This window comes from Pinus tabuliformis, chromosome 8 (assembly GCF_031772625.1).
Source record: "Pinus tabuliformis cultivar Carrire ecotype Pingquan chromosome 8, CPIR1, whole genome shotgun sequence".
Taxonomy (NCBI): domain Eukaryota; kingdom Viridiplantae; phylum Streptophyta; class Pinopsida; order Pinales; family Pinaceae; genus Pinus; species Pinus tabuliformis.
In genome coordinates, this window is record NC_142294.1 from 802,439,043 (window position 1) to 802,463,623 (window position 24,581).

A 24,581-nucleotide genomic window follows, 5' to 3' on the forward strand; every position below is an offset into this window, starting at 1 on the left:
AATGTCAAATTTAACTTGTACCTTGAAGGACATCATACCTCCAAAGTGATTGGTTGTCAAAGGTGGCTCCATCACCTTTTGCATATTTTGAAGGATTTGTGTGAAATTATCTATCATCTTGTTCCTTTGTCATGCAAGGCTTCCTTGATAAATATATTGATATGATCTCTTGGTTTCTCATTATTATTGTATGCCATCGGAAACTAGTAGGGTTAGGAAAGGAAGTCTTCGACAATCTTATTTAGGTCAAGGCGCATGTCTTTATACCGTAATTTCATTAGAGATATGAACAGTACAATAAAAAAGAGAAGATTACTCTATTGCCACTAATTTGAATCATATTGAGAATGAAACAAAGATAGAAAAACATGGGAAATAAACAAAGATAAACAAACATGAGAAATAACACAAAGATATTATATCAAGCACAATAACATAATGAAACCAAACTTCATTAATGAATGAAGTAGTGAAAACAGTGCAATACGTAAAGCAATACAATTTATTTATAATGGCCTTAGTTTATCTCTAAGATGAGTTGTCTTTGCCATACTCATTCTCAAAACCTAATGTAGATTAGTTTCCTTGCTTTTCGTAATATAAATTAGAGAAACCTAAATTCAATTGAAAAAATCTAATAAACCATGAAATATAGTTATAAAGTGTAGAGTTTTGTATAAACCATGAAATATAGTTATAAAGTGCACAATTTTGTACATCTTGCTAGTGTGTGTTCACATGTCCTTCAAAACACTATCACTATCATAGAATTGGGATCTCGTTTCCAAGAAAATGATGTTGTCCCATCATCGTCACTACCACAAATTACTGAGATGGAAAGCGCCAAGCCACATGAGGGAAACTTAAGACTCCGCGCCACTAAATCATTTGTTAAGTTTGATGGTTTAAGCAATTCGAATATTGGATAATTATAAAATAAAATAAAAAAATTTGATGGTTTAAGCAATTCTAATATTAACAATAAAATGTTGATAATTATAAAAAAAAAAAAAAAAATTGCTATATTTGACCATCAAATCACCAGGCGTCAAATTCCATCTCTGCTCCCCGCATTCAACACTGCGCGTCCCGGATTCCATGCATTCAACGCAATGCAATTGATTTATTCAAAAACACTCGAGTTTTTCACATCTATTTTATTAATCACACAATTTCTTTTTCTTGATAATAATAATAATAAATCAACTTAAAACTGTATTTGAAAAACAAATCACAAGCAATTTCACTCTCAAATTGGATACGGTATCAATGGAACACAAATGTTCACATCTACGATTCTCAGGTCTTTAGAGGAGTAAATGTTCAAATCTCTTGATTACAGATTCGATTCATCTAACGGATAAGGAGTAAAGACCCATTGCTAAGGCAGACTTGCGGGCCTTCGACGTTAGCGCGTCCCGCCGCCTATTAAGTCCTTGCAATTAGTTTATAAAATCAAACTCCAGATGGCTGCAATTGTTTGATAAAATCAAAGCGGCCAATATTGACCCAACCCTAACAAGTACCAGGGGAAGAGGAGATTGCGTTGGATTTCCCTATAAAGAGAGAAGAATTGGATTGAGTAGTTCCATAAACATATCAAACATTGAGATTGAGCGCGGGATTCTTTAATAGAGAAAATTATTAGCTATGGGGATTAGTTGTGGTACTTCGGTAATGGCTCTGGTGCTAGTGCTGTTCCTGGTGGGCGTCAGTGTTAATGCTCAAAACTGTGGCTGTGCCAGCGCTCTTTGTTGCAGCAAGTATGGATACTGCGGGACGACCTCCGACTACTGCGGCGATGGCTGCCAGAGCGGCCCCTGTACAAGCTCAGGTGGAGGATCTCCTAGTACCGGAGGTGGAAACGTGGGCACCATAATTTCCCAGAGTGTCTTCGATGGCCTTGCCGGCGGAGCTGCCAGCTCCTGCGAAGGCAAAGGATTCTACACTTACGACGCTTTCATTGCAGCTGCCAATGCATATTCTGGATTTGGCACCACCGGTGCCAGCGACGACCAGAAGAGAGAGCTCGCTGCCTTCTTTGCGAATGTGATGCACGAAACTGGAGGTATATAATCTATCTACTCAACAACCATAATAATCTCTACAATTTGATTTCAAAGAATTCCTGGATGATGAATTTCGATAGATCAATTAACTAATTAATTAATTCTTCCGTCATCATGTTAGGGCTGTGCTACATCAACGAGATAAATCCTCCAATCATCTACTGTGATGCGACATCCACCTCGTGGCCGTGTGCGAGCGGGAAGAGCTACCATGGGCGCGGCCCTCTCCAGTTAAGCTGGTAAGTAACTCACTAATACCATCCCCTCCTGTCATCTGTAATGGTAACTGAGGGCTAACAAACCGACTTACAATGAATGCAGGAATTACAATTACGGAGTAGCTGGGCAGAACATAGGCTTCGACGGGCTGAACAACCCAGACGTGGTGGGGCAGGACGCCACCATCTCCTTCAAGACGGCCGTGTGGTTCTGGATGCAGAACTGTCATTCTGCCATAACCTCCGGGCAGGGCTTCGGCGCGACAATTAAAGCCATCAACAGCATGGAATGCAACGGTGGAAACACTCCTGCAGTGAACAGCAGAGTTAATTACTACAATACAATATGTAGCCAGTTGGGTGTGGATCCCGGAGCCAATGTCTCCTGCTAAATCTCTTTTCTCTTCATGGCTGCCAAATATATGGATAAAATGCCAAAGATGTCCATGGCTATCCACTAAATAAATTTTGCACCGCACCTCTCCTGCGGTGCATATAGATTCTTTCACACATTTAGTTGAATTGAACAGTTACAAAAGTATCATTGGTTTTCTTAAATTTGCATCTTGTATGATGATTTTCCAAGAATTTGCACGACAATCCGAGTTTCTCCGTTCTCTAACACATCATCAAAATTTGCCGTATTGTTCCGATCAGCAACGCTTGCTTTCCGGGTAGGTCAATCTGCTAATCGTAACTTTCCCAAACAGACAACATTTTCCTCAACTACACTTCAAAGCCGTCGAATTTTACAAATTTAATTTGTGAGAATGCAATCATGCAATTAATGATAACCCAATACGGTATCCAGATGCAGTACGAGTAGCTGGGGGAAGTCATAATTTTGCATAATAAGGAGTTCTGCAAGTTTAAGCAGAGCCCTAATTCATCATAATGAAAAAGAAAGCACTAAGCATGAGAAATAGCAACCGCAATCATGGATGGTAGGGTGGACGAAAGTGTTAAGAATGGGTTTATATGGAATTTTTTTTGTTCGCAGCAACCAAAAAGATATGAATAAGGTTACAACAAATATTGAATTTGAATTTAACTATGAACTTGAATTAATGGAGATGAAAGTTAGTATGGACATGTTGTGATAAGTACATCAAAAGATATAGAAAAAAAATGAACACAACTATTAAGAATGGTTGAAGTTATTCCAATAATAAAAGATGAGACGAAAGAAAAACAAAGATGATCTTATAAAAAATGATAGATATGTTCCATTAACAATACCTAAAATACAAGGAACTGCAAAACCAGAGGTGAAAAATATAAAATTCATAATCTTCGCATGGTACTTACATGTGTTACCTGCAGAATTTAAATTCAGGAAAGAGTTAGACATACTTGTAAGAGTTAAAATTAGCATGACTCTATTAGCATTCTAAGATCTTTCAAGGTTTATCCATAAAGTTGGGTTTATTTATCAATTCCAAATTCTGACGCCTGGTTTTATTATGTGATTTATTTATTGTATTAACTTCTGTAAATTTCTGGCTTCTCCTGCCAAACTCATATTAAAGGAACTGTGGAAAGTTATGGTCGCCAGCCTTCCAGTTCAGCAGATCCTCCGGCTGAGTTGTAACAGGGGTCGCTCTTGCAGCTATGTGCAACAGTCACAATTTCGAGCAGTCCCATTGCCAGTCCTCCATTGTCAATAATTCCTCTAACACTCCACCACGTACTCTCAATATTTAGTTTCTTGATATCTAATTTCACTGGTTTTTTTATTATTAGTAAAATAATAATTTATTTTATTTTTGTGAGAATCACATCAAATATTTTTTGTATTTTGATATAATTATTACCAAAAACATCTCACAAATTAAATATAAATTAAAAAAACATAATTTTAATCAACAATTTATTTATTCATAAATTATTTTTTGAATTTTATAGATGTTACACTCATCAGGAATGAAATTTGACCAGGAAATAGATTGTATACAACCAATCAATTATTTTGTCAAGTCAAATCAATTCTTTGTTACTATTATTTTGTTAAAATATTTCCTACCCTACCCGCAATCAAGTCAAATCAAATGAGCGCAAGTTTAGATTTTCTTCAGCACGCACGAACTTCAGCCTTTCCTGGAATCCGCCTTTTTTATTTATTTATGAAAATTACGAAATGGTTATTGACGACACATTCCGGATTCAATGGAATTTTTATCGTAAGAGTGGCCGGAATTATAGGAAATAAACACATTCCATTATCACACGGTTGAAATTTTGTTTGCCTGGGACGTGCTTCAAGCAAAAGGGTGGCACGGTCCGAGTCGATGCAATCTTTGCCTTTCTGAGCAGGAAACGAACATCCACATGTTCTTTCACTGCGCGGTTTCGTCTGCTATCTGGCATGAGCTGTCCTCTTTCTATGGATTTCCCATCCTTCCTTTCTCCACGGTCCAGGAAGCTTTTCTCTGGTGGTCCTCTCAACGACCATCATGGCACGCCTTATTCCTACTATCTGTCTGGCATATTTGGAAATGGCGGTGCAGCCGACTCTTTCAGGATTCCCATCTTCCGCTGGATTCTATCATCTCTCTGATCACAGGATCCTCGCCTCCTGTCTAAGGTCTTTTCATCTGGTGCTGGTCGCTTTTTGTTCATGCTTAACTTCCATGTATATCTGCCCCTGTTTTATGCACATATCGGCTATTTGTTATTATAGGTTCTCAATTTGTTGACCTTTCGTTCGTATGTTTCTCTGAACAAAATCTTCTCTTATTTTGGCTTCTCGATGGAAGCTCCTTCTGAACAATCGTCTCGATCGACTGTCATTTTCGAACAAGGACCTTTTGGTTCTCATTCGCCATTGTATTGAACAGAAGTATTATATGAACTCAATATAATCTATACTGATTTTTTCCTCTGAAAAAAAAGGTTGAAATTTTGTGACGAGTGGAGGAGTCAATACCCATTTAATTAGAGATAAATGTTGAAAATTTGTCAAAGATGGAAAAGTCTGATGCAAATAAGTTTTTGATATATTAAAAATAAATTTCATTCAAATTGAATTTTGGATTGCAGAGTGTATTTTGCTTAAGAAAGGAAATAATATTTATTAAAGGTACTTAATTTTTTTTTTATTTATAGATGAAATGGATTTTTTTTTTTATTAATTTTAATTAAAATTGGGAAGATATTTTTAAAAATTTGAGTTTAAATTGTTTAATTTGCATAAATTAGAATTTATGCTCTAGAAAGATTTGCCTAAAATATTATAACATATATTAGTCAATCTTAAATTAATAGAGTCAAGAGTCAAATCAAATCCTAGAGGATGAACCACATTAGATGGTTCCAAAAGTCTACCTAAACTAATGATGTGATTAATCCTAAAGACATTCTGAATAACAATATGGATCATAGAAGTCTAAAATCAAAGTACTAATAAATTGAAACGTGGATAAATTAATTTCTTTCTCAAACACAAGGATTTGGATAAGTTTATGTGGATAGTAGCCACTGGTAAGTCCACATTTACAATTTAACTCCCACATAAGTGCTAAGGAAAATCCTAAATAATGGTGGGAAGTAATTCCTTATAAGTATACGACCTATTTTTAGGGATTTAGTTTTAGAACAAAAATTACGAATAAAAAATCATACAAATATCTAAGTATCATGCATGAATATTGCAACTCTATCCATAAATTATGACATAAAATATGTGAGGAAGCTATATTATGTAAAAATTGCAACAAAACTTTCAAATTATGGTCCAATCTAATGTTTTCAAAACTATATATATTTTTAATAAGATTATATCTATCTATCTATCTATATATATATATATATATATATGAAATTGTTATTAATTATTTTATATTTAAGATTTGTCTCTAATCTAATCCAATCAACCTAATTAAATTAAAAATATAATTTAAAAAACTATTAATATAAATCTTATTAATATAATACTTAATTTTGAAAATAATTTAAAATATCCACATATAAACTATTATCAAACTTTTTTATGTTTAGAGTTTATTTTGGGTAATCAATAATAAATAATAGATGGTATGAAAAATTTTAACCAAAAAAAACTCTCACATACATCTATAGTTTTGAAAGCTATCTTGAATGTCTTCCCTCTCATTGGGAATTGGTTAATATAGAAAACACAAAAAAGTTTAAAAGTTTATTTGGAAATGATCTAGTGATTAAATGCAATAATAGACACTTTCTATCAACACATAAATTTTGTGACCTCAACCAGGTGGAATTCTTCTTCTTCACTTAGATTTTGCATCAAGATTTCATCACAAGTCACATTCACTAGATGTTTTGGTAAGAGATGGGTCTCCACGAAGATGAAAGGCCCAAATGGATCAAAACTCATTTATTTCCCCCTTGAATCAAGAAAATGAATGAATAGTCCCTAAATTCGGCTAAAAGGTACATTGCCAAGCTTCACTCTAACACATTTCACAGATCCATCCCCATAGCAGAGAAAAGGTAGTGCATGCTAAAATTCTCTCTGAAGGAAAAAAATAGTTTCCAACAAATTTCGAACTCATGAAAAACTCCAAAAAAGAGTTTTAGTGGTCCGAGCAAATGTAGCTACTACAAAGAAAGACATTGAAACAAACAAACATATTATTCTAGACCGCTTTCTCAAGGGGTGTTTGGATAGAGATCCAAAGGATTACAAGGTCTCATTATTCTTGGGAGGGCACCATAAATGAAGAATATTTTAAAACCTAAATAGACAATTGTCCCACAAAAGAGTACAAGGCACCCACTTTGATGATAGCCTGGGAAATTAGTTTAGCCTAGAATCACTCCATGTTCATTGATGTGTCTCCTTCAATTATACAATATGCAAGGCAAGGATTGTTCATATTAAATTCTATCCCACAAAGCTCTCATATGTAGGATTCCCTCCAACTATTACACACTATAATACAAAAGGACTCACCTTTGGAATTTTTTGAAGGTATGGTTCAAGGAAAATGGTCCACTGGAGGGGCGAGGTGGGTGAGACAATTCTCACACAAAAGACTACAAGTTGCCTCATTTAATAATAGCCTAGGAAATTGGGTTAGCTTAGAATCACGCCATGTTCACTGTGATGGTATTAGAGGAGAGAAACTTTACAACAAAAAAAATCAGACAACAGAATTCAAAGACAGAGAAAACAACACAAATGGAGAACAAGACAGAGATCACAAACAATAATGAACACATAAAACAAGTTTTTTCATCACTGGAAGGCCTTGCCTTGCCTTTCATTTCTCAGGCAAAGGAAAGAAAACAAATTTATAGATGAGGGAAGAAGATCTAGAATTCTCTAATTCTTTCATGTGGAATACATGATTTCATAGTCACTTCCATAAATTCAATGGCGGTGTGGTGCGTTCAGCATGGGAATGGTGGTGACAACTGAAGATGGTGTCAGCAGTAACTTTCAGCATAAAGCAGTGTTGACGTCTTCATTACGGCTTCATGTTTAACATTCTCCAACTTGAAGCCGAATGAAGAATTCTGAATGAAGTCACACCAAGTCCTACCATGCCTCTACATAACTCATGCTTATTTCTTGGTAGAATCTTAGTGAGCATATCAACAGGGTTCCTATCTGTATGGATTTTTTCCAAGGATAATTGTCCTTCCTCCAATACATGTCTAGTCCAATGGTACCTTAAGTCAATGTGCTTGGTTTTTGAGTGAAATGCTGGGTTTTTAGCCAAGTGAATGGCATTCTAACTATCGCAATATAGAACATACTTGTCCAACTTTATTCCTATCTCTCCTAGGAATCGCTGCATCCACAACATCTCTTTACAAGCCTTTGTTGCAGCTATGTACTCTACCTCTGTTATAGAGAGAGCTACTATTATGTGTAGCCTTGACACCCAAGATAATGTTGCTCCTGCAAATGTATACAAATAACTTGTAGTGGGCTTTCTGGTGTCCATATCTACAGCCATATCCACATCTGTAAATCCTTCAAGTAAAGTCTCATTATGACCAAAACATAAACAATAATGACTAGAACCCTTAAAATACATCAAAATCCTATTTACTCCTTGCTAATATTGTTTGTGTCGATTGGTAAGAAACCTGCTCACTAATCTCACTAAATATGCAATATCTAATCATGTACCTACAATGACATACATCATTCTCACACAAAATGGTCCATTGGAATGGCGAGGCAAGGTGGGGAGACAATTCTCACACAAAAAAACTACAAAGTGCCTCATGTAATAATATCCTAGGAAATTTGGTTAGGTTAGAATCACTCCATGTTTATTGATGTGTCTCCCTTAGTTATATAATGTGTAATGCAATGTTTGATCGTATTAAATTCTTTTCTACAAAGCTCACATATCTAGGATGCCTTCAACGATTAGACACCACAATATAAAAGGACTTGCCTTGGGAATTGTTTGACGATATGGTTCAAGAAAAATGGTCCATTGAAGGACTCAACAACCGGGGGTTCAACTTACTTTGGCGTATTGAAGGAATCAACAACCGAGGGGTTCAACTTACTTTGGAGCATTGAAGGACTCAACAAGCGGGGGGTTCAACTTACTTTGGAGAAAGACATCTCTTAGCTTCATATCTACAAATATTCTCTTCTTATTGTAGATTGAATGAATGGAATAACTATCATTATAAAATTATACATGTATATAGGGATAAGAACAAAGCGGCAAAACAACTCTCTAAAACTACTTTGGAAATGGAGAGAAGCTCGAAAATCATTGAAAATATCCAAATAAGCACATCAAAATATCTTCACCAAATAAGACTTCAACTTTGACAAAATAGATCATGGTCTCATAGTTTAGCTTTTACATGCTATTTTGAAGTCCTTGTTCCTTAAGCTTCTATACAGCACTGTCTCTAAATGCTTATAACCTATACAACACATGAGGTATTATTAGATCAAATTTCTCTTTTGACTGAATACATTCAAGTTTCATAGTTTAACGTTTGCCAGGGATGCCAGAGCGGCCCCTGTACCACCTCAGGGGGCAGATCTCCTGGTACTACTGAAGGTGGAAACGTGGGGACCATAATTTCCCAGAGTTTCTTCGACGGTCTTGCGGGCGGAGCTGCGAGTTCCTGCGAGGGCAGTGCATCTCTCGTGTCGTGCATATAGATTCTTTCACAATATCACCTTCAAGATTTGGTTGCAGTGAAGGGTTACAAACATATCACTTATTTTCTTAAATTTGCATATTATACGATCATTTTCCTCGGAATTTTCGAAAACTTCGATGACAATCCGTGTTTCTCCATTCTCTGGAACACATCAGCAAAATTAGTCGTTTCGATTAGTAATGCTTGCTCTCCGCGTTGGTCAATCTGTTAATGATAAATTTGCCAAACAGACAACCTTTTCAAGTACACTTCAAAACCATCGAATTTTACAAATTTAATTTGTGAGAATGTAATGATACAAACAGATAATAATTCATCATAATCCGATATTGTATCCAGATGCAAGCCGCAACACACCTAGGGGAAGTCCTAATCTTGGATAACAAGGAGTTCTGCAAGATTAAGCATATGCCTAATTTATAGTAATAAAATTTAAAGCACCAATCATAAGAAAAAAAGACCCAATCATGGATAGTACGGGTGGATAAAAGGGTTAATAATGGGTTAACCTGCAACGAAAAAACTCATTTAAAATATCTATTGAAGGTTAGGGTGACTACTTTCCTTGTTGAGTGTTTGCGTTGTCACGAGGAAAAATATTTAAATCACATTTTAAATCACTTGAGTGTGTACATCTTTTTAGAGGGAAGTAAAAGGATTGACCTACGTGCAAAGGCTTTCTACCTGTAGCTTGCAAGAGACGTCTACACATTCACTCATTTATGGGATAAGCCGGTTTCTGCTGTTCCCCATGTTCCAGTGGCCCGGGTAGCTCGCCCTAAAGAGGCAGGTAGCACGGGTTGTTGTGTTTATTAAAGGAAACAAAGAAAAAGGGTTAATAAGAAAGAGACACTTTCATTCTGCATCATTACGTATTTGTTTAGGAATTCTTATTTACCATGGTATTCTATTTTAAGTGTAAAAATTAAGATTTTGGGGGATATTATGATGGTATTTATGAGACATTGTGTTGAATGGGTTTTTAAAAATTTGAAGACAAGTAGTTTATGGGTTATAATTTAAGAGAAGAGGGAGCAGATGATTAGTAATATTGTTTGTCATTCAACAAGGTTTTGATGGCAATGTTCTCATTATAATTGTAGCAATAATATGGTCCAAAGAAGTTTGAGATATTCTAGAAATGAAATACAATGAAAGGGGGAGTAACATCAATTATCATCAACCTATTATTTGACATTGTATAAATAATAGGAGACAGTATGGAAGAACTTGCAAAAAGACATGCAAAGTGTAATTGTCCTAAATGCAACAAAGAAATTTGGGAAAAAATTTCCAAATAAAAATGTGACTTTATAAGAAATGAAAGACATGAACATGTGAAGAAATTGAAGCTCACTATGTAGATACAAATGTTGATGATGAAATTGAAGTTGAATATGAAATTGAAACTACCTTTGCAATAACTTCAGAAGTTATTGAAGACATGAATGAGGTTAGAATGAATATTGAATTTGATTATGAAGCTAAATTAACATTTATTGGGGACTAGCTTGCAAACCCTAGGTATGAGGGAGATGAAAGTTGCTATGGGAAATTTGTAATGGCAGAAAATGAGATGAAAGAAAAGGAAGATGTTTTCGATGTTACAAAGATTGATAAATATGTTTAATTAGTACTAGTAAAGTACAAGCAAATGTAGAAAAAGAATTATAGAAAGAATGAAAAAAATATCGAAGAAGAAAATCAAAGTAAAGGTGAAGGTGAGGAACAAGAAAACCTATGCAAAATTTAGAGTTTGGAGAAAAAAAAAAAGAAAATGTTTGTACAATATAGCACTGAGGACAACCAAACAACCTTTTGAATTAATTTCAAGTGTTGTAAGCCTAACTACAACTTAGACCGGTAGAGACTAGTAGTCATAATTAAGGGTCTTCACGTAGTTTGAATGTAGTTTGCATATATTGCATGCAAAATCTAAATTTAAGAAATAATGAGGCATAAATATAAGAATTAAAATTAATGTGGCTATTATTAACTTTCTAAGATTATTCTAGATGATCTCTCCACAACATTTTGTGTCTATTTATTATTTTATTCTCAAGTAATTCAATCAACTCCAATTCTTGAACTACAACTCTATTGTGTAATAATATTGTATGAATTGTGTATTATCTTAACTATTATAGCAACTTTTGGTTTCCTCCTCTGTCTGTTGGGATCTGGTGCTACCAAATCCAAAATCAAAAATAGGCATTGGCAACTTTAATGAAAGTGTTCTAAGTGTAAAAGATCTTGCCATAACAAATGCTACAATCTCCACACACAAGGTCATGTTGAAGAAATTATGGGGATTTGTGGTCACAACACTTTCACCTCAACCACTTGAATATCTTCCAAGTGAGTTGTAATAAGGGTTTCTCTTGTAGCTATTGCCATAGTAATCAACACCAATACTGCAATATCCTTACCTGTTGCAACACAAATCACTGCAACAATCACAATTTCAAGCATTAACAGTTATGCCCACCTTTAGTAACACTAACCCCAACACCATTATCGATGTACCATTACCAATCCCCATTGTTTATAATTCCTCTAACACCCCCACACTTATTCTCAATATTTAATTTCTTGATATGGGTAACTTAATGGGATGTTTGTTGTATTTATATTGAATCTTCATTCCTTATTCACATCAAACACAAGAAACTCAATCCATCCACATCCTAAACATTAATTTTAAGAATTAGTGAGATACACATTAATATGTGAGGAGACTCACTTCCAAGGTAGGAATTTCAAATTTGAAAAACCCATCAAATTTGATAATTTCTACAACTCAACTACTTGCTTTGATCACTTTCATAAAGAATGTTGATGGGAAGGGAAATTTTTTGACTATTTTTGAGGAGAAAATCACCCTGTCAAAATTTTGGTTGTATTTGGCTATATTTCAATAAAAAATTAATGGGAAAGGAAAATCACTTGTGACCTATCAAATTCCATCCCTGCTCAACTCACTCTGGAGTGTCAACCACCCATTTTCAATTTATACAATAACAATTTATTTATTCATAGATTTTGGATGTTATCATTATTACACTTGCAATCAAGTCAAATTATTGGAACACAACTTGATATTTCCTCATATTACTGTCACATGTCTTATTACACTGAAGGTGTTTTTAAGGGGAAGTTGCTATGAGGACTTTCGTCGCCCTTCACTTTATGTATATCATAGTCTCATCGGTCTACTCTTTGCTCATACCCTCAATTCCTTTCTACCACAAGATTTTTGTGGTTTTATTTATGTTCACTCATACACTTCAATGGTTTTTAGCACAAGGTTCCCTAGTGTTTTTAGCACACTATTTTTAGTTTTTTCCCATATTTTCTCATACTCTTTATTTTTTTATGAGAAGAATTTCAAGCATTTTTAGCACAATATTCCACATTATTTTCTCTTCATTTTCTCATACATTTCATTTGATTTTAGTATGGCTAAACAACTTCTAATACTTGTGATTTAATTATCAACTAGTTTATGCTTATTTTGGACTAATTTGAGGAATTGTAGTGGGATTAGTGGATATTATTCCCAATATTCCAGGTAAAATCAGTCGAGAGAACTTGCTCATAGTCTCATACAATTTAAACAATAAACTCAAATTTGTTTGTAGAAGCTAGGAGTCTATGGTGAGTATCCCGTTGTTCTACGAGCACAAAAAGATCTCTAGGACTAACAAGCAATTTATATGTTTGATTCAGGATATTCCTCAAGGGAAGTTGTCTAAGTGGCAGGCCACCGAGGCTTATGGGTTGACTCTATATGACCCTCAACGGGGCGCTTGGAATTGACTTCCTTTAATTCCCCAATTTTTCGACGGGATTCCCCTCTTTTGCCTTTGGGTATATAAGAAGCAGAATCCCTCTTGTTGGGAAGAAATGAATTCTTTATTTATCTATGACTTCATGATGGGTAAATGGCACTATAGAGAAGACATGGTGATGGTTTGATCCTTCTTCGGATGTTATGTTTATCATAGTGGGCTTATCTATATCTTTGAAGGACACGACAACGATAAAAATGATCTTCGGGTTGTAGAAGCATATGATGTTAAACAAGAAAAGAAGGAGGCTCTACTTCCTATGAACCAAGAGTGATATTGATGCCATGTACTCTTTTTAAATGGAGAATTCACTATGCTAAGCGGGTGTTCAACAAAGTCGAAGGGTCGAATCCAGAAGCATGGGGAAGTATTTGATCATAATATAGGTGTTTGGAGTAGAGTGGACAATGTGGAATATTGAGTGATGTCTAAGGTTGTGCTTAGTTTCCTTAGACAAGTACTATTGACACCTTCAAACTCTAGGCCTATTGAATCCACTCAATTTTATTTTATATGGCTAAAAACATATGGACATTATCTAAATTTGAAGGTGGGCATGGATACTTCAAATTAGACTAGACTGGAAACCATGATTAGAGTGAACAAATCAAATTGGACAAGACTAAAAACCCACAATTACCATCATACTATAATTTGAATTAAATGGTACTAACCAATTATTTCTTGAAACTCTGTCTCATATAACATATAATAAAACTCATGAAATGTATTTGACATCATATGTAATAGCATTGTGAATCATATAGGAAACTTAGGATTCTCTTCAACTCGATAATAAACAATTTTGTAATTTTGTACTACAAAATCAAGCAAATTTTTCTTTTTTAGATGTGACAACTAACCTTTCCTTTATATCCATTGCATTACATGTTCCCCTACATACAAAATATATAAACACGTTAAAATAAATCATAAAAATAAATTATTTAAATAAAAATTAAATAAAACCAAAATTATAAATTCAATACCATCACAACAAATACCAAGTCACAAATGAACTTTTTATTAGGGGCACCCAATTTTGAAAAATAAAAGTAAAAGAAAAAGGAGAACATTACCAGTTTAAACCTTTTTCATGTCAAATGAATTCCATTACATTAAATCATTTTATTGCACAATAGGGTTTTGTCTAGCCATGTCATGACTTTGGATATGAAATCAAGAAGGTAAAAGATCAAAATGTGATTCACCATTAGAAAAGAAGAAATCTAAACGAACCAATACAAGAATGAAACCTGTAAACAAATGAAAGAAATCTGAACCAACCAATATAAGAAAGAAACGTGAAAACAAATAAAATAGAGGTGGAAGTGGATAAAACGGCGATGAAAGAAAAGAAATCAACCCGAGATCGTTCGAACAAAATACAAAATTAAGATGGAACGATCGAAGCCAACGACAACTAACTTTTATAGATGGAGATGGAACTTCTTTCTTAAGATGGAACGATCGAAACCAACGACGACTTCCTTTTATAGATGGAGATTCTTTCTTTTGCCTTTTTGAATAGACGGAACATGGCTTTATTGTTATTTTATAAATGGAGTTTTTTGCTTTAGTAAATTGACCAAACATAGATTTACCGTTTTATTGGGATAATGGCGATAAACATCTGTTGATAGTAATGGACACTTGTCTTCAAATACTAATCCTTGTATCATTTGTATGATGAAAATGAGTAGTATTATTAGCTTCACATTATCATTATGGAAATAAAGTTTGTTATCATGGATATAAAAATAGTTAGTGCTTGTCATTTAGTTTAAATGTAATTAAATCAAAGTAAAAATATTAAATTTAAGTTAGTATTAAGGTTTAGAATTTGGTCAATTTAGATTCCAGTGATTGGTAAATTGAGGTATTTAGTTATTTGTAATTCAACATTATTTACCGTGTTTGACTAAAGTAATAGTGATCAACCTATTACCAAATGCCTAATACAACAAACATTTTTTTGCGATACAGTCATAGGCTTTAAAATCAAATCAGAAATGTTTTGTAAAATGTGATCATGCAATTTACAAAAATAATGTACAACACTATTTTTTAATGAAAGTTTATTTGCAATAACATTGTATACTTTAAAATCATATTAGAAATGTTTTCTAAAATGTGATCATGCAATTTTGTTTTATACTATGTTATATGACTTTTTCTCATTTTGAAAAAAGTTGTGTTTCCATTTTATTTTATTTAATAATATAAAATTTAATTTTATAAAATTTTAACATAATAAATAATAAATTAATTTATATAATTCAAAAAATTAATAAATAAATAAATAATATATATTTTTTTATCAAAAAAAATAAATCAATTAAATAATCTAAGATAATATTGTTAATGTCAGGCCAGGGTAACTCCAGCAATGAGCGCAAGAAAACAATTAAATGAGAAAACACTGATTGATACCTTTATTCATTAGCCAGCACTTTATTTATACACATATAAAACGGATCAGTTCATCTTCTAGATGACTGTCCGACTTCACCTCATCCGTTTCGGATTAGGTGTCAACATTCCCCCCCTTAATCTGAAGGGATGTTGGTGAGTCCAAGCATCATTCTGAATTTTTCAAGCTTTTCTCTTCCAAGCGCTTTGGTGAAGATGTCTGCAATTTGCTCGTTTGTGGAACAATGACGAAGATGGATTGTTTTGGCCTCAACATGATGTCGGATCAAATGATATTTAGTATTGATGTGCTTAGTACGATCATGGAACTTTGGGTTCTTGGCCAACTTTATTGCAGATGTGTTATCAATCAGTGTTTTCTCATTTAATTGTTTTCTTGCGCTCATTGCTGGAGTTACCCTGGATAATATTGTACTTAGTTGAAGAGAATGTTGGAAATATAAAGAAAGCTTTTTGGTCTTTGATGATGGATGGAATTATCATTTGAAACATTAAATAGATCATAAATATTACACAGAAATCTCCAACAACAATATGAATAATTGTGGAAGTGTCCAACCACTTATTAATATAATGAAAGCTTATTAGGAAATTGAAAATATATGGAAACTTATTTCTAATATGATGACAGATGCTATCTTGCTCTTATAAAAAATAATATAACAATAAAAATTCTAATAGCATTGCAAATTTTAATATAATATATATTAAATTAATTTATATAATTTAAAGAAAATTATAATTGAATAATATAAAATATTTTTATGAATGAAATTATATCCATTAAAATAATGTTAATTCAATTGTATTTAATTAAACAAAAATTCAAAAAAAAATGTTTTAAAATTAAATAATTTAAAATAATTATAAAAATTAAATTGAAAATGAGTAATTATTAGGTTAATAAAAGTTTTTATTAAATATTAAAAATTAAAAATTAAATGTGTATTTTTAAATTTACATTTATTTTTTTATTAAATAGTAAAATCTATATATATATTTTTATTATTAAATGACATCAAAATAAAATAATATATTAAACACATTTTAAAAAGAAAAAATGATATGATCAAATAATAATGTACTTCTATATAAACAAATGTTATAATAAAATAGAAAAATTAATAATTAATAATATCACACCATAATAGGATAATATTGATCAAGCCTAGAATTTCAAATTCTCTCTGCCTGTCAAAAGAAAATTTCATGATGTTTTTACATTTTACATGCCCTTCACTTTAAGTTTTACGCCAATAAATTACCTTTCATACTAATAAACTAAACTTGTAGCATTGGATCTTCCTACATTTAACTCTTCTATGTAATAATCAAGAAATAATTCTATGTTTGTTCATAAAGCTTCAAAGTAGAATCATATAGTTTTCACATAGATGCTAGTGAGCAATGTACAACATCCGCAGTGTGTGAACATGGTCATCCAAGCCTCCAATATGAGTATAATACTATTCATCTTACACTGTATGATGTTGAAAATATAGCCAAATTATGGTAATATACTAAAAGTAACAGCTACTAACATTTATTCATGCATAACACAACATTCTTTAAACCAAATTACCAAAGTTGTGCTTATAATTGCAAACTTTCAGACTTCACATAGATATATCCATCTCTAACAAAAACAAATCGCTGAAATATCAACAGGTGATCCCCAATCTGGACAATCTTCAAGCAACAGAAAACTTGAAAACAAATATGGACAGTGTGGACTTTTAATTAACCATTCAACTATAAATTTTCACCATTAAAGCAAGAGGATTGAAAAATTACAAATCGTTCGAGTAAATTTATCTTTGGGTTGAAAATTGGATTATCTGAAATGGTGCAAGAAAATTAATTTAGGTTTTTTTCTTTCAACAAATCAAGGCTATAGTTCAATTCATAAATTCTTCTCATGCCTGTACAAACCAGATTGAAGCGATTTTCCTCATAAACTCCAAAACAAGGAAGGGAAAATTATAATCACTAACCTTTTTCATTCTTCTAAAAAGGCTCGAAAATTCTAATCACAGACTTTTTTCATTCTTTTGAAAAGGCTCAGAAAATTCAAATCACGCACATTTTTCATTCTTCTGTAATATTTTATGTAGTTTTACCATTAACAACACATTTGCAACAATGTACAGAGGACAAAATGTTCAAACATTTGTCAACCCGTAAACATTATTTTTAACATATTCTAGTCTATAAGTATATAAATTTGTCAACCCAGAAACATTATTTTTAACATATTCTAGTCTATACGTATATTATATATGAAAATTTTCAATCTCCCCTCACTAACAGACTCGAATTCTAGTTTTATTACAATTTCATATCCAAAAAAACATATTATGGTCTATACATATATTATATATGAATTTTTTCACTCTCCCCTCACTAACAAACTCGAATTCTAGTTTTATTACAATTTCCATATCCAAAAAAATAGGATTAGTTTGACTAAAATTAAAAATAAATATTTGTTTTTCATTTTTTTAACTTAACTAAATAAAAATAAAAGTACAACTGACACTAGTTAATTTTCAAACTAGTTTTATTATAATTTCCAGATCCAAAAAAAATAAGTTGTCTCACTAAAAATAGAAAACAAATATTTGATTTTCATTTTTTTAACTTAATTAAATAAAAATAGAAATACAACACAACAGTTAGTTTTCAATCAATCATGTGGATTTTAGTAGAAGTCATTTATTGTTGTGCACCTCACTACCATACTCAAACAGATCTAGCATTATAGAAGTCAACAAACAAAATATAGAAATTCAATGATACCATGACTTTGGATATATTACTAAGTCTTGGGTAGGCTCCTTAGTTTCCTTATTTAACAAGGTTGCTAACCTTAAAATCTTCTTAAAACAATTGCGAGAACATCATGCAAAAAATTAGAGAGAAATCAAAGAAAATGTTTTTGAAATTTTGATTCATAAATAAATCTAATACCTTAAAAACCTTTTATCTATTCCAATTTTGAAAATTCAAAATCTTCAACTTCTCATTCCAGAAAACTACCAAATAACATTACACCTCTTATGATTTATCCACTGCAATTTTGAAAATTCAAAATCCTCAACTTACCAAATAACATAAAACCATAAAACACGTAATATATTAGAATACAAAAAACAAAATACACACTTTTTTCTTAAATTTGAGGGTTTATCGGGCTACCAACCTGAGTTTGAGTTGCTCCTCAAGCTAGTTGGAAGAAATCACGCCTTAATTTACTTCAAAATTTCTTTAGGGGCTCCCTACGCTGGTTGAAAGAAATCACGCCTTAATTTACTTCAAAATTTCGTAAAGGGATGTATACCATATCAAAATTTACATATAACTTGTAAGTATTTTTCAAGTTTTACAATAACTAACTACATAAGTAAAGAAAGCAACCATGCCTTAATTTACTTCAAAATTTCGTCATGGACTGTGTACCATATCAAATTTGGCATAACTTGTAAGTATTTTTTAGGTTTTACAATAAATAAAGAGTACATACCTCATAAGCTGATAACAGTAGTCTAGCAGTTTTGAACGAGAAAGGATTGAATGATAAAGCATGCCATATTCAGAGCTAACAAATTCAACACTGCAATAGGGTAAAAACACTTAAATAACTTCGGGTAAAAACGAATTCAAAAGCAACCATGCCTTAATTTACTTCAAAATTTCTTGAGGGGTTGTATACATATCAAATTTTACATAACGTGTAAGTATTTTCCAGGGTTTACAATAAATTAACGGCATAAGTAAATAAAGAGTACATACCTCATAGGTTGATACCACCAGTCTAACAGTTTTTAAGCATGCGATATTCACAGGCTAACAAATTCAACAGTGCAGTAGGGTAAATTAAAAGATTGCAAGGATGTTATTGCTTTTGCCAATTAGCAAGAAAGAGCAAGCACAGAGTAAAATGTAAGACCATAAAACACATAATTCATCAAACCACATATGGTTAGATTCCAAAGGCGAAAGTGGTAACTGGACCCTCGTAAATTCTAAATGCGAAAGTGGTAATTGGACCCTTTGGACCCTGGTAAATTCTAAAAGGGAAAGTGGTCACTGGACCCTTGTTACACAGTAATTTGTCACTGTCTCCCTGTCAGTCACCCTACTGTGTCAGGAATTCACAATAATCAAGTTCATGCCTTCTGAACTGGCCAAAAACCCATTTTTCCAAAGTTTTCCTCATCAGCGCGTCTGTTCCTAAAATATCCGCGATGACTGGCGACTCGTAGTGTATTCAGTGCGCTGCCAGCGCGGAAGCACATCACTTTTCCGCGCTGGTCGCATTTCATGAGCCAGCGCGCCTCTCCTTTGTATTGGGTCGCGCTGACATGACTTTCCTAGTTATTGAGGCGCGGCGTCAGCGCGTCAATTACCTTATAATCCGCGTTGATCCTGTTTGGGCGAATTTGTTCCAACAGCCAGCCTTCCAGATAACTCCAGGCTTGGTTGTTGGCTTTGTGAGTATCGACTCCCTTCTATGGCATGTATGTTCGACCCTTTGCAACCACTTCCTTTGAGGATAAGCTCATCCTTCCACCCTTTTAGGAGGCTCCTTCTCCTATATAAACTTCCACCATTACCATGAGCAGCTAGTTTTGAATAGCTTGGATTGTATAGAGCTTATAGTGCTCAGATTGCTGCTACTATAGGTATTTGGTGTGCTAGGTGTGGAAGTGATTGATTGCTTAGGGAAGGTTGTTTTGTGTTGCTTGTGTGAGAGAGAGAAAGTTGCTTGTCTTGGGAGAATCATTTCCAAAGGTGAATGCTTGGGACACTTGCTGACTGGCCCCTCCTGAGAAGGTTACCGACGTCAGAACATTTGGTTGTACTCTTCTCTGTTTGATTAATAATAGATGACTGCTATTATTGTTCCATTCTCATTTGTCTATGCAATGGTTAAATGTGAATTACATCTTTTCTGACTGATGTATGGTTGCTTTTATTAGATTTCACGCTTGTGTTTGTTTCCTCTTCGTGTGTGCAGGTATCTATTTGCGGAGATCGCAGAAGATCGTGACCAGCCAAAGCGAAGGAGCGAAGGCAGCATCTCTTCGTCAAAAAACAACGCTGGAATCAAAGTAGCTGCTCTTTACCTCTTGTTTAATTGTAATTAGGAACATGCATAGCAGCATTGTTTGATTGTTGCTAGACCCTTGCTGGGCTAGTAGGGATCGCCTCTATCCGTAGAGGGGATTTACCTCTCCAACAATTTGGCGACTCCACTGGGGATCAGCCTTTTTGTCTCTTGTGTCCACTCTTTGTGTTTGAATTTGATTTTTCCCTCTTTTCGAGTTTTGGGGATTGTTTTTTGCTTGTAGCCTTCTTGGGTCCATCTGGGAAGTGTCTTGACTGTTAAAAGACTTTCTACCTTTGGTTTGGGAGTTTTCTGCCTTGATTCTACTCGTTTTCACCTTCGTCGCGGTTTAATTCAGAACAGACGCGCTGACGTCGCACCCCTGTTTCTTTGTTATCCTTGTCATCGCGCCTGTACAATTAATAGTCGCGCTGACCTCGTTTTTAGAGACAGCGCGCTTTATCCGTGTGCTTCCGCGCTGACGTCGCGCACCTGCTTCTTTGTCCTCCCTGTCATCGCGCCTGTGTGATTAATAGTCGCGCTGACCTCGTTTTTCTGAGACAGCGCGCTTTATCCGTGTATTTCCGCGCTGACGTCGCAAAGTTGCTACAGGCCTCCTCCTGTCAGCGCCGAGTTGCTGAAGGCTACCCGCGCTGATCCTGTAGAATTCATTTTTGTCCAGATTATCCTCCTGAACTTGTTGCTTTAGCTTTCCCCTCTTCTCTCCACTTGGTTTGTGACTTGTTTTTCATTACCTGAACTCTGAGCTGCTTGTTTGCGAAGTCTTGTTCCACAGGGTTTCGTTTTTGCTCATCTTTCGGTTTTTGCAAATACCTTCCTCTTTGCTTTCGCTGCTTGGTTTGTTTTTCCGCCATCACTTTTACAGCTGCTGGATTGTGTTGGATCTCTATTTGACTGGTTGGGACTCTTATCCTCCGGGTGTTTGCTTTTCTCCATTGATTTCGCACTCTAGCCCTAGGGCATCTAGTGGCCGTGTGTGTGTCAAGCCTTCCGTAGGGATCTTGTTTTCCTGTTTGACCAGCCAACTTCAGATTTGTTGTTGCACTTGTTCAGTGATTGTTGAAGTGTTTTTGGTTCTGTTTCCGAGTGGTTTTCGCTTCCTTCTTGCTTGAATTCCTTTTTTCCTTGTTGAGCTTAGATCACATAGCTCGTACAAGCCTTTGTTTTTCCTTTGATTTGGAGAAACTGTTTTGGTGTCTTGGGAACTTTGTGTGCTTTTATTAAGTGATTTGCTTGGTGTTCCTGTCTCTCAAGATTCGTTTTAAAGCGCATTAGTGCCATTGAAAGGGAATCGGACTAAAATCTTTTGCATTCAATAGTTAATGAAAAGAAGAGCATCTTATTGATTTGTGTTCTTTAAAAAAAAAAAGAAAAAATTTCATTTCTTTGTCATTAGCTGCATTAGGTTGTTTGATTGTTTGATTTCATTTTGTTTGATTGAAAGCTCTTAACCTTCTCATAGTTAGAATTCATCGAACAAAATGGTATTCTTTGGCATATAGCTTGCATCTAGGAAATTGTGAGAGACCATACGATAGGGCCTGAAATCGAAACTTAATTTCAAGATCAACCATAAAATGAACCGAATGAATCTAAAAACGCATTGGAACTAAACGCAAATATCTAGAGGTCTAGGTTAGAGACGTGTTCCGGCGTCTTTAAACATAGTCGCTGTTGTTTCACATTATGGTTGGGTGATTCCTCCTTCTGTGACTCGATAGTGGTCTAACACGGACTGCGCTCCCACGTACCGTCGCGTATATAGGGAGACCCCACTAGGCTTTTATCCTTTATCCATAGGAAGCTGAGTCTGCCGCCTTGTGAGCCGTAACGCACCGAACACAGCATTCGGGAAGATTGACTGCAGTACGGAAAGTCCTTGGCTCTCATACGATTGCTGAGGTGTATAAGCAGTTTTACGGGTCGCCTGGTAAACCCTATACCTAGAGTCTCCAGAGCAGTCACTTTTGATTCTTTTCAAACTCCCTAAATGAAAAGGTGCCTGTGAGCGTCTTGTCACTTCGTGCTCATTAAACATTCGAAGGAGACTGGAGTCATCTTTTCGTCCTTTTCTCGACTCTTGAAACATGAAAAGGTCAAGTTTGGTTCTTGTGTCTTAAAATTTCTTCGGCCACGATAACATCACTTGGTTAGATCTTGTGTACGTTAGCTTGAGTAGGTTTCGTTTTCGTTTGCTATGGCAACTTTTCCGGGATTCACTAACCCAGGTTCCCCCTCTGATGGGAATCCAGGACAATTCCCTCCTCTTGGGAATGTTGGTGCTCCGTATATGGCGACGTTGTCCCTACCAGGGTTAACTGTCGGGTTGCCTGTGTGGTTGTTTTCAACCTCTTTGGTCCCTACTGTCTCGGCTGTTAGTCCATCAGTCCCTCCACCTGAACAACATCATGTTGATCCTAAGGTGGATCTCTCCCCTTCGACGCCTACTTCTACGTCGTCCTCTTGTACTTTGCCTAGTGAAATTCTCGATGTGAGCAACCAGGTGGCTAAGAAGAAGAAGAGGAAGACCAAGAAGAAGAAGTCCCCTAAGGGAGAGCCTACACACACAGTCCCCCTCTCAAGTCCAGCTATCCACTCCAGTACACCTGAAGTCGGGTCACCTTCTGCTCCTCCGCGGAAGGTTAAGTTTCCTTGTCGATTATGCAGGGAGGACCATCTGCTTCGTGATTGTCCTGGCATTCCCAGGGTATTAGAAGTTTGGTCTCACGATCCGGCCCGCCCTTCATCGTCCACTGATGATCATGGCGATGCTACCTCATCAGTTGGGAATGGTAAGGAGAAGGGGAGGCTTCGAATTCCCTGTCGACTTTGTGAAGGCAAACATCCCCTTCACCTTTGTCCGCTCATGGATAGAGCCTCTACTGTGTTGGAAAGTCTTGCTGCTCCTCCGAATCCATTTCCCGCTGGTTATCAACGGCTTTCCACAGCTGTAGATCGCGCCCCTATTGACAAAGAAATCGCTTCAGATTCCCCTTTTGTCCAGGCCCCTCTTCCCGAACCTCGCTGTTCCCAGCCTGTTCCAGACCCGTCGTTGGTCGGAAAGGGTGTTGATTCGAGTTCACCTCCTCTCAAGCACTCTGTTTTGGAAGAGCAAAATTCTCATGTTCTTCTCGTCTCCTCAGATTCTCCTGAGCTTGATAAAGGTTCTCCTGAAACCTCTCCAGAGAATTTAGATTCGGTTCTTTCCGAGCAGGGGGGCAACCATATGGTTCCCCCACCAAGTAGTTCGGTCATCTCCTTTGATTGGAGTCGTTTGACTACCCCTCCCCTTCCGTCCCATGTGCCTTTCTGGGTCACCGCCTATGCTTGCAATAAGGCGCTGCCCGGCACTGTGTTAGACGAAGGAGCATCGGTTAGTCTCATGCCCGTTACTACTTGGCGAGCTTTGGGTTCCCCATCGCTTGTACCTGTCGCACCGCATCTCACCGCGTTTGATGGAGGAACGAGTCAGCCATTAGGGATCCTCCCGAAGTTTCCTATTACTTTGGGAGGCAAGACTGTCTATATAGACGTCTCGGTTACCCAAGGTTCTTTAGACTTCAGTCTTCTCCTTGGTCGTGATTATGTGTATGCCATGGGAGCCCTTGTTTCTTCACTTTTCCGTGTGGTCTGCTTTCCACACGACGGGAGAATCGTGACGTTCGATCAATTATCGTTCGTTCGTCCACAAGCCCCTCCAGCGCATTCGTCTTTCCCTCCTGGCTTTCATCCACAAGTTGCATCTGCC

At 35.4% G+C, this 24,581-nt stretch overlaps 1 protein-coding gene across 1 annotated transcript; it reads left to right on the top strand.

Moving 5' to 3' along the window:
- The first annotated feature begins 1,606 nt into the window (after positions 1-1,606).
- LOC149238013 (endochitinase 4-like) lies at positions 1,607-2,844 on the top strand. The gene is made up of 3 exons (XM_089372891.1): positions 1,607-2,068; positions 2,191-2,308; positions 2,391-2,844. Exons 1-3 carry the CDS (start codon positions 1,651-1,653, stop codon positions 2,677-2,679), a joined length of 825 nt encoding a protein of 274 aa, XP_089229017.1. The 5' UTR covers positions 1,607-1,650; the 3' UTR covers positions 2,680-2,844.
- Positions 2,845-24,581: the final 21,737 nt, after the last annotated feature.

Coding starts and splice junctions, on each gene's coding strand:
- LOC149238013 (XM_089372891.1), top strand. CDS start 1,651: ATGGGGATTAGTTGTGGTACTTCGGTAATGGCTCTGGTGCTAGTGCTG. Junction 2,069..2,190: donor TGTGATGCACGAAACTGGAG/GTATATAATCTA, acceptor TCATCATGTTAG/GGCTGTGCTACATCAACGAG. Junction 2,309..2,390: donor GGCCCTCTCCAGTTAAGCTG/GTAAGTAACTCA, acceptor CAATGAATGCAG/GAATTACAATTACGGAGTAG.